Source organism: Parasteatoda tepidariorum, chromosome 5 (assembly GCF_043381705.1).
Source record: "Parasteatoda tepidariorum isolate YZ-2023 chromosome 5, CAS_Ptep_4.0, whole genome shotgun sequence".
Classification (NCBI taxonomy): domain Eukaryota; kingdom Metazoa; phylum Arthropoda; class Arachnida; order Araneae; family Theridiidae; genus Parasteatoda; species Parasteatoda tepidariorum.
This window is the reverse complement of record NC_092208.1, coordinates 6,169,199-6,180,753: the sequence shown is the minus strand read 5'-3', so window position 1 is coordinate 6,180,753 and position 11,555 is coordinate 6,169,199. Positions and strand designations below refer to the sequence as shown.

Below are 11,555 nucleotides of genomic sequence, written 5' to 3'. Positions count from 1 at the left end.
AACTTTCCAGTTTAGACCAAGGCAATTTAACTGCTATTTACCTAAATAACTGGACCTGCAATCAAAGGCTAAAGAAAAACAGTCCTTTTAGTCATGTTAAATCACAACTGTTAATCGCTGAAAATATTGAACCTCTTTATCTTCATAGCAATCTTAGTACTTGCTTGGATCTTTCCAATGTTAGTTTCCATGAAAGCCTCCCTACCATGCTTGACAAGAAAGACTGTGTGCCTGACTTCCTCAGACAATTGTCCCTGGAAATCATCAATAAAATCCCTCCAAACGACATCAAAATATTCTCTGATGGCAGTAAAATGGATAGACAGACTGGCAGTGGGGTATTTATTGAAACACCTCGAGAGAACTACACTCTTCATCAACGAAACCCCGATTTTTGCTCCGTCTTTCGAAGCGAACTAATTGCAATCGACAGGGGACTAGAGAAAATCTTGAGTGAAGGGCACCTTGGAAATACTTGGATACTATCTGACAGCCGTAGTTCAATTCAACACCTCAAAAATTGGGCCCTCATTGGAGATAAAACCAGTTTTTCGATCTTACAAAAAGTAAAGCTCATTTCCCAACAGCATGAGGTCCACTTTCAATGGATCCCGTCCCACGTCGATATCCACGGCAACGAGTTGGCTGACACTCTTGCAAAGAAGGGACTAGACCATCCAGTCCCCTCCACCTCAGAGCTTACATACCTTGAACTTTTTGCAAGGCAAAAGGCCCAGAACAAACAAAAGTGGCTGCTTCCACCTATTCACTACTGGTATAAAGCAGAAAGACCAGGACTCTCTCTATCTCTCCCTGGTGATAGGCAAACCAACACCTGCTTATCCCGACTGGCCAGTGGACACCTAAAAAGTCTCACATTTTCTGCAAATCAAAAAATCTTTCCTCTTTGCCCTAAATGCCAACAAAACCAGGCATCACCTGAGCACATCTTGAACTGTTTAGGGCTGGACTGGAATGACATTCATTCCTCTCCCATTCTGGTTTCGGATTTTCTGAATGTCAACGGATTCATTGATCTGGTCTGACCCCGTCAGACCAGATGGGAATTAGCAACAACATGGACAAGAATACGAATTCAGTCATACACAAATATATCATCCCATTTTACAGGGCGGACCGATTCATACATCCATTCATTCATCCACAGATCGTAATTTTGGCCTGAATCAGAGTACGATCAATCTTCAATTCAGTACCCCCAAGGGTATTTTATTTAATTTTATAACCGTCATTGAACAGCTGACCTGATTTTCGGGTTTACGACTACTATTGTTCAACTCCGTAGCCTTGTCATTTTGAACCCAATCCAGAAGACAAGGAAACTCCTGGATGAAGTTTATGGAGAAATTTACCTTCGTGGAGGACTTTTTGATGGAGCTAACTAGCATTTGCGCTGCATTGAGAGGAAAACCACGAAAACCTCCCATGGAAACCACTGAGGATATTTCACGTCAGCACTGAAGTCGGTGCGAGCCGCGTGCGGAATTCGAATCGATCCGCTATCACTGGGATTCGAACCCGGTTCACTTCATTAGAAGGCGAATGCTCTATCCCCTGAGTCACCACGACTTCCCCCGTAGGTATTGATTTGTTATGGGAACTTGAAGGACTTTGTGACCCTGACAGCTTTAACCTGCAGCAGTCACTATTTAATTCACGGGGTTTCCTTGGCTATCCGGATTCGAACTTTGTTCTCACGAACATGAGTCCAACTCCCTACCAACCAAGCTATACTTCCCCTAAATATATATATATATATATATATATACAGTGGCGTACGCAGAATTTTTTCAAGGGGGGTGTTCATAATTTTCTGAAAATATTAAAAGAAATTCGAATCTGTTATAAAGCAGTATTATTTCCCTAATTTAGACAGCTAGACAATTTTGACTTTATATTTAGACGACATTGTTTAGTTAAATTTTGATTTGATTTTTTAAGTTTAAGAACATAATGTAATATTTCCTGAAAAAAGTTTAATGTCATATGGGTGGAAAGTAACACTTTGAGGGACACTTTCACATTCATCAGATTTTGTTGTGCTAGAAACGTTTTCTTCAACGGAAGTATCACATTTCTGTACAACAGAAAAACTTACATTGGTACTAGATGCTGTCACCTCACTAATTTCAGATTGTGATTTTTTCTCAAAATAATTAAAAATTGCTAAATTCTTGCGTTAAAAATTGTTAAGTCCTAAAGATCCAAGAACATCAAATATATGTATATATTGGCACAGAAATATCCGCTATGCTACGATCTCAAAGTTTCGAGCTGGAATGAATAACTTCAACGAGCACAGTATCTCTGGTATTGTTACTGATTTCTTCACTAGTCGAAATACTGGCGAAGACGGGTTCGGCGATTGAATGAACTTTTTGTTAAGACAAAACAAAACAGATTTAGCGGTAAGCTCCGAAAGACAAGCGGCAGAGATAACTCTTAGTCTGACTAACTAACTCCACTGTACTCCGTTCCCCCTTTTATATATATTTTTTACCGCATGTCCAAAATTCTCGTATTGTCTCAAAGACGACAGAACGTCTAGGATTCCAGAATCATCGCGTAAAGACCTCGCGAATGACAGCCAGTCTCGAAAACTATACTGGCAGGGCAGAAAGGAACCAGTCCATAACAGTATCACGTGAATTTGGTTTCAAAAGTACAATCCTATTATATTTAATGTTTCTTCAGTATTCTGAGAAATACCGTGAGAAAAAAAAAGTAGGCATAAGGTTAATAAAAATATATAGTCTTAAAAAATAATAGCTCGCATAATTTCTACTAAAATTTTTATTTTTGCCATTTTGTCTGAGCTCAAGGGGGGTGTTTAAACCCCTAAACCCCTCCCTTGCGTACGCCACTGTATATATATATATTAAAACGGATAAATGGAAAGTAGAAAAAATAACAATGAAAATAATTTGAATCAAAAATCCGTTCCCTTAAAAATTCAAACTATACCTACAACTGACGTTAATTCTATGAAAAATTCCAATTAGTTATTTGGCGTAATACTATCCCTTTCATACAATCATCGTCGCCAATAACTGTTTTACTTTTGCTACTAACAATAAGCAACTGTATTTTCTGACAAAGAAAAGGTCTTTGTGCCATAAATTGAAGCGCAAGTAAGTCAGTTACAGTCACAGTTCTGGTGACAAAAGTTAACCGAGACAAGGTAACGAAGCTTTCCTGCTAGAGTCACTTAATGTTCGAGATTAAATAGAAAGCGACTAATAATAATAAAGGCCAACTTCCTCTAACGCCATGTTCTAGAATTTCTGTGATGGTCCCCATTTTCTCATTCATTTAATCACAACTCTCGGCCATTAGTCTGTTGCTTTGTAAAAGGAGATAGCAAATGTTCTCTTCACTGGAATTATGTTCTACTGTTCTGTTCTCGTCAAATAATGTTCTTTTCCGTTTCGCACTTCACATGAATAGAGTGTTGCCATCTTGAGAGCAAAGATCGTGGTTCTCAACTGTTGCCATCTCTGTTGTATATTTCGTCGAATAATTAGTTAAGCGTTTCGTCAAAAATCGAATTACCTGGTTGAAAGCTGAGCATTTAAAATGAATTTGTATCTTAATAGCAATCTGTTAAACGTCGGCAAATTTTGCTTATTTGTATAATGTTAAAACTGTAATAACCAGATATTAAATTTTATGCGATTTAGAGTAAAGATAAAAAAAAATCATCTGAAGCATTTTTTGAAAAAGATGACATAATTGGGTATAATATAAAAAAAAACACAACTACTTCCACTTAGTAGGAATAACATTTACCATAACGCAATGCTAAATTCTATGCCACTATCCACATAAATCAATTATTAATCAAAAATCGAATATCAATTACTTTTCTTTATAATGCAATAAAATCTGGCGAGCAGCTATTTAAACGATCAAACACTTCGTTTGTTTATATGTGGCTTGAAGTTAGGCTCGCAGAAAATGCCGTTGATGGGTTAAATTTAGTAGGAATAACACAACTTGTGACGTAGGCTATAGTATACCCAATTTACAAACATTTGAAGTGTTTATTTTAATCAGCATAATAAGTTATCAATAAAGGAAAGAAAAATTTTTTTTATTCATTTATTGTTTATATTATAGAGCATTGATGAGAGCATCATACGCATAATCAAATCTACATAATCTAATATGAATGCTATATCTTAAATGCTGCATCCATGCTACAATTAATGCTGAGATATGACATTAAGCTCTATAATCCTCAGAATTGCTTGAATAGTTTATAATATGAATCATTACAATAGTTTATAGTCACAATTAATATCCGACAAATTCACCATAGAAAAATTGTTTTGATGTATCAAAACAGCAAACTTCAGCATTTTAATTCTGAGTTATTCAACTTCATAATCCTCAGAATTGCTTAAATAGTTTAGATTATTAATCATTGCAATAGTTTATAATCACAATCGATATCCGACAAATCCACCATAGAAATATTCTTTTGGTGTATCACAACAGTAAACTTCAGCATTTTAATACTGAGAGTACTCCTCAGTATTGCTTAAATAGTTTATAATATTAATCATTACAGCATACTGCAGAGATTGAATTCTGCTCGAAGCAGATTAATTTGCAACTGCTGAAGATATTCATAAGCCCATACTTGATAAAAGCTCTCCACTGACGAATAAAGACGGTCTATGGGACCCATAGAATTTCATGGAGGGCATAAATATTTAATCAAATCCTGAATATACCTATATGTCGAGGAATGGAAATGAATTAGTTAAACAAGTAGAATCAGTTCGGTACTGTTTTAGGAAGAACGTGGTATGAATATGCTCTTTTAACAACTGTTGCAAATGTGTGTTCAATTTGTAATGCATACAATTAATTGGTTAACTAATAAGAAGAACCAAATAATGTTAAGTAAAGCTATTTTTCGAACTCCTACTATTAATTCACACTCTCCCTATATCTTGTTCAAATTTTCAATCGTTAATAAAATACTTTTTATTCATCCATTCATGTTCAAACATGCATTTCTGTTTATATTTGTACTGGATGACACTTGATGTTAATACAGTTTTTTCAAATATTAATTCATTCATTAAATAGAGATGAGCGAAGAACGAAATGGAATTTTCTGATGGGTAAAGCGTTAGTCTTTGTTTTAAATTTTACTATAAGCGATTCAGTTTTTCACATAGTTTAAAGATAACACAAGTGATAATTTCCAACTTATAGCTCTATTTGAACAAAGAAAAAATAGTTTATTGCGAACATTTAAATATTTAGTTATTTTATATTCGCTGTGTCAGATAAATTCAATAAAGAACATGACGTAGTACCTCGTGTGGTCCACGTCACTAGATTTATAGGGGAGAGTGGGGTCAATTGTAACAGGGTACGATTGTAACAGAGCAAAAATTTCGTGTGTCGGGTTCTAGATTTGGTTCCTAGGTGGCGTACAAGGTGTATTTAATAAATCTACATGTACACCCCTGCTGGCAACCATTCTTATGTACTTTTGAAAGAGTTACATCACAAAAGATATTTTCACGCTACGTAAGTAAATTTTTGGTATTAGAATATTATATTGTAACAAAGTAATTTTGCTTAAACAAATAAAAAAATATTAACCGAATATGTAAGTGGACACCTTAATTAACATTTAAAAAAAACGATTAGTTTTGTTAATTAACTAGCATTGTTTTTAACAAATGAAGCAGAAATGGCGTCTTAGGGACGATTGTAACAATAAGTAAAGGGACGATTGTAACAGCTGAAAATTAATAATCTTATGTTTACAAACCATTATTTAACACTTTAAGAACCACCAATAGCTTCCTATATCATTTATATTATGTTGCATGTGCATTATTTTATTTGTCACCTTTCACAGCATAAATTAAAATTTTTAACCCTTTATATTATTTTCACTCCTAAAATATCACTACTATTTTGATCAATAAAAACATATATCACAACTATGATAATGTGTATAATTAACTGTGTTTTAGTTGAATTTATGAACTGTTACAATTGACCCCGTAAGTGGGGACAATTGTAACAAAAGCACGCCTGTCAAAAATTGTTAATAACTAATATAATAACATTTAAACTAAGGTATTTATTTTTTTTCTAGTAGAGGACAGTCTACTTTACTCGTCTGTCAATTAATACTAATAATATATTGGATTTTTCGTTAGTTAAAAATAGTTAAGTAAAAAATGTTACAATTGACCCCACTCTCCCCTACTCTTATAGTTGTCTGATATCAGGCGGCTTTTTTTTCTATTCCTACTATTAGTTCATACTCTCCCTATACATAGTTATATATCTAGTGCTAATTTTCAATTATTAATAAAATACTTTTTATTCGTCCATTCAATTTCAAATACAGTTTTTTTAAACTTGTAGTGGATGACACTTGATGCTAATACAGGTTTTTCAAATATTTATTCATTCATTAAATTTAATTAATTAATTTTAGTTTCATAGGGTAGAAAATTTTTTAATTATTTAATAAAAAAGTAACAAAAATAAAAGTTTTCTTTGTTGACATTAGTAGGAATTGGCTTTAATTTTTTTTTATATATTGCTTGTTTTAAAGATTTTTTACGATTGTGATAGTAAAAAAACCGTAATAAAGTTTTAAATAATACTCTTTTAATTATTTATTGATGGAGTAATCAAACATCGACAAAAAAATTGCAACAAAAATAAGTTTCAATGCGTCGACAATTTAATTATCTAATAACTTGTAACCTTATTCTAATTGTCCCCGTCTATACAAGAGGCGAGAAAGTAACTTTTAATGTAACCGTTAATTATCTGTTACTCTTGAGTTATACTTCAAAAATGTCTCAAAGTCATTTAAAAAGAGGTCGATACCAGAAACGCGACAAGAAGCTATAAGTTCCAATATCAATTAACCGTTAATTTCCCCGATCATTAACTGTACTCACTTCCTACTCTGCTCTTTCTTTTTTAAAAACCGTTAAAATCAGTAAAATCAGTCAAGTAACTAAAACAAAAAATTTCTTTGTTGAACAAAGTAGAAATCGACTTAGATTATTTTTAAATAAATTACTTGTTAAAATAGTTGCGAGAACACGAGACCAATATAGTAAAGAAAAAAGTAGCTTCTTGACAACGAATGATTCCATAAAAAAAATGGCTTTTAAATAGTAAATAGTTATATAAAATGAAAACCGATTCTAGATATATGAATAGTTCTAAAGGGTAAAAAAGATACTTCGAGAATAAATGATTCCCTAAAAGAAAAATGGCTTCTTAATATCTGATTGTTACGCAACGGGAGCAACGATTCTAGATAACGAATGGAGTAGAAAAGATTTTTAGGAAATATATGATTCCCTAAAGGAAAGATTAAACAGCGGATGGTTCCATAATGTTAAAGCCGATTCTAGATCCCGAATAGTTCCATGGAGTGAAAAAGATACTTCGAGAATAAATGATTCCCTAAAAGAAAAATGGCTTCTCAATATCTGATTGTTAAGCAACGGGAACAACGATTCTAGATAACGAATGGAGTAAAAAAGACTTTTAGGGAATATATGATTCCCTAAAAGAAAGATTAAACAGCGGATGGTTCCATAATGTTAAAACTGATTCTAGATCCCGAATAGTATCAATTGGTTAAATTAGGCGATATATCATATAAGTTCGACGATTGGATAAATCAGACGATATATTATATAAATATAGAATATTTATTATATCAGGTATTGTATTAGTATATTTTAATAATTAGATCAAACTATTCGACACACTGTAGTGTTTAAATAATGACATGTTTTTCACCAGTTTATATGCAATATTTCTATATTTAAACATAAATGTAATGGGTTTTTATTCGGAAGATTTTTTTATAACTTTCGATTTTCTTTTTAACGTATTGTATAAAAATGTTAACCAATTGATACACGAAAGTAAACAAGTACAAACCGCGTGAAAACAATAAAGCTGTATAGTATCACCTCTGATAATTAAGATTTTACATAGAATCTTATTGTACGTCTAATAATTTGGAAATGGACTGTAAGCACTTTTGAGTACTTTTAAAAAACGCTACGCACCATGTGTACATAAATGCATATGAGAAGCTTACCTGTCCAGGAGTTTTTCCGAAAAATATTCGGAAATAAAAGCGGAAGTGGATGAAAGGAAGCTAAATAATCCCCGTCTGCTTATCAAGCGACTCAGTATAGGGATGAAAGTAAATCCTTATACGTCAAGAAGCAATGCATTTATCTTTTTCTCATCTTTTGGGGAAATTCCAGGGAGGAAGACATCTTATACTTATCCAAGAAATACGATTCCGGATAAATTAAGGAGATGGAATCTTAACAGACTAACTTTCTTTTTGTTCGAATTATCTACGTATAGAGGCGAAATGGAACACTTTTCCTCACACCCCGGAGAAAATCGTTTTCAGAAGGAGTGCATGCTAAAGAATAACAATTCTATAAGGTCTCTTGTAATCACTGCTCTTAATGTATATTATTTAAAACAATAATTTTATTTTATATCCGTCATTGAACAGCCGACCCTATTTCTGGGTTTACGACTACTGATATTCAACTACGTATCCTTATAATTTTGAACCCAATCCAGAAGACAAGGAAACTCCTGGATCAAGTATTGGGCGAAATTGGCTTTCGTGGAGGACTTTTTGAGGGAACTAACCCGCATCTGCGTTATATGGAGAGGAAGACCACGAGAACCTCCCTCGGTTAGCCTGACGGCAAGGGGACTCTCACCCATGATCCGTCTACCACTGAGGATAATTCACGTCAGCACTGTGGTCGGTGCAAGTCGGATGCGGAATTCTTATCGAATACCCATCTCTGGGATTCGACCTCGTTTCCGCTAATTGGATGGGGAACGCTCTATCCTCTGAGCCATCGCTGCTCTAAAACAATTATTATTAGTATCATTGTTGTTATTATTATGATAATAACAACAATGAGGAATAATGAGGAAGACGGGACTAAAGGAATCAAAACCTGTCTGATCAACGTCGAAGTTAAAAGGAGATTTTAAGAAACATATCCAAGTTACATTAATCAATGAAACTGATTTTTATGTTTTTCACCCAGTATTGCCAAAATATGTTTTGTTATGATAAAACAAGATATTCCATATTAACGATTCTTAATGTACGGTTTAAGAATCCTTATCATGTCGCAAATAAGTATATAAATCAGGGAAAAAGAACTACGTAATAAAAATCGCTTTTCAGGAAGGCAGTTCTAATTTTGAACGCTTGATGGCATTTGAAGTTTTATTTGATAATTGTCTTTAACATCCTGTGAGTTTTTCATTGGCAAATGAAATGCTGTTATTTTAAAATTATTCTTTTCATTAGATGTTCTGTTTTCTAAACACAGTTTTGTTTCTCACTTTTGCAGGTTAAAAGAGACGCTGTTAATTTTAACTCTAAAGGAATGCGAAAGCAAAATTTTTCGTTAGCAAAAAGATGCCCGTATCGACTTTACAACCCTGAATATAAACATTTTTAAGAGAAAGTGGGGTAGCATGTTTAAAAAAAAAGAATATTTTATAGCTTACTTTGTTATAAATGTTGTTTATTAACTATTTTCAGTATTTTCGTAACAGTTCATTATTCCATTAGCTATAAAAATTAAGATTTGTCCCCATGAATTATATTCATGATAAATTGCAAATGTATACGCAACGAATATTGTACACGCAACAAATTGGCTGACGACTAGTCATGATTTTGATGAATCGTCATCATGATCATGATGAGAATTGGCATGACTCAGATTTCAACTCAACTAAGAAAAATCTGCTTCCATAAATTAAAAAGCTTCAAACAAAGAAAATTCTTAGTTGCATATCGCAATAAGCCTTAATAAAAGGTATGTAATATGCAACTAAGTTTTAAACGTATTATATTTTACATTCAAATTATAACATTAAATCTTAAACTTAAAACGCTAGAAGAAAACTATACATAGGCATAAATCATCGATTTAAACTTGTACTCAATAGCGTTCCAAAGAATGAATATGAAAGTTAATAAATAGAATGGTTCGTAAACTACTTGAAAAATGATTGAATAAACATTTGCGGTAACCGATGTACGCAATTCAAATTTAAAAATCGTGTAAAGCTTATTTCCCGAAACAACAGCCATTTCAAATATAATCGTTCCACATCGGCGAATTTCTCGAGAAAACGATACTTTCCAAAACCAAAACATTCTTCTTTTGTTGTAACATACTAAACATTCCCTTCCCACACCTCAACTCCACTCTTTCTTCTTTTAAGAAGGAGAGAGATAAGAACTCTTCTGAATTCATCTCCTTTGCTTAAAGTCTCCTTTTCTAAAGAGTCTTGTTCTTTAACACTTTGCACGATGTTAATCGCATCCTTTGAGGGGTCTTCTTTCATTCTTAAATACATAAAACGTTCCATTCCCCTTCCCCCGTCTCCATGATGTAATCGATTAATCGAAAAGCAGACGACGCAGCGGGTAGAAAATGTATGAATGAAAAGATGAGACACCTGGTTTAAGAGGTTTTGAGTTTTCTTTTACGTTTTAAGTTCATTACGCGAAGAGTAATCTGGTTAGAACTATTTTTTTAATGCAGTTTACAACTTCCTTCATTGTAAGGCTTTTATTGATAATTTTTTTTTTTATGATTTCGTTGTATCGTAAATATTTCTCATTAACGGTTCTTAAATATATTCTTTTTTTTCACTTTCTGAATTATTTGATTTAGAATGATTACACGCGTTTTCTAGTAAAGTGTCAATAATGTGATATCGAAGGGGGTTGTAAAATAGATTTATAAAGCCGATTAAACGCTTTAATGTAGAATGTTTTTTTCAGAACATAATAGTATATCAATTTTTATGAAGTCTGATAATGCGTTTTCACGGTGATAAAAAGTAAATTTGTTTTTAAAATGTCGTAAGGAACCGGTTTTTTTTCTTCCAAAGTGGAAAAATGTTTAATGTTTTAAGAAACTGTTTAATAAAACTAAAAGCTTGCATAAGGCCTTCTAAAGTATTAAAATAACATTATAACTATAAAATATTTGCATTACGTGCTAAATAGTATAGAAAATATTGAACTACATACCATATATTTCTTTCAATGTTTTGAACATTGTTAAATTTACTAAAAAAGAAAAACATGAAATAGCCTATTAATGAAGTTTCAAATTCAGGGAGTGTCACAATTCCCTCTGGGATTCGAGAGGCTTTTAAGAAAAAAATAAATATTATCATACAGGTTTTATTTTTCCACGCGTTTAGAATACATTTTCGAATATAATTTGATTTTTAAAAATGTTTTAGAGAGAGTGTGGAATTCAAAATATAGCTTCGAATCTACAAAAATGAAAAGAAGATTTTGTTTTTCTGAGTGATTATGCGCCTGATTTAATATTGATTCGAACAAAGCTTAGCAATACCGAATCGAAACAAAATATTATACAATTATTTAATTCATTTGACAGGTTTATGTACAGTCCGCAAAAAAAAAACGA

General features: G+C 32.7%; 2 protein-coding genes across 2 annotated transcripts in view; one reads left to right on the top strand and one right to left on the bottom strand.

Annotated features, from left to right (window-relative positions):
• Positions 1-1,074, top strand: part of LOC139425567 (uncharacterized) — an 11,706-nt gene extending 10,632 nt beyond the window's left edge. Inside the window, exon 4 of the mRNA XM_071180846.1 lies at positions 11-1,074. Within this exon, the coding sequence (XP_071036947.1) occupies positions 11-1,046 (1,036 nt within the window). The 3' untranslated portion in view covers positions 1,047-1,074. The remainder of the gene's footprint in view (positions 1-10) is intronic.
• Positions 1-11,555, bottom strand: part of LOC107440785 (stargazin-like protein) — a 124,484-nt gene that overhangs the window by 39,377 nt on the left and 73,552 nt on the right. The gene's annotated exons all lie outside the window — the stretch shown is intronic.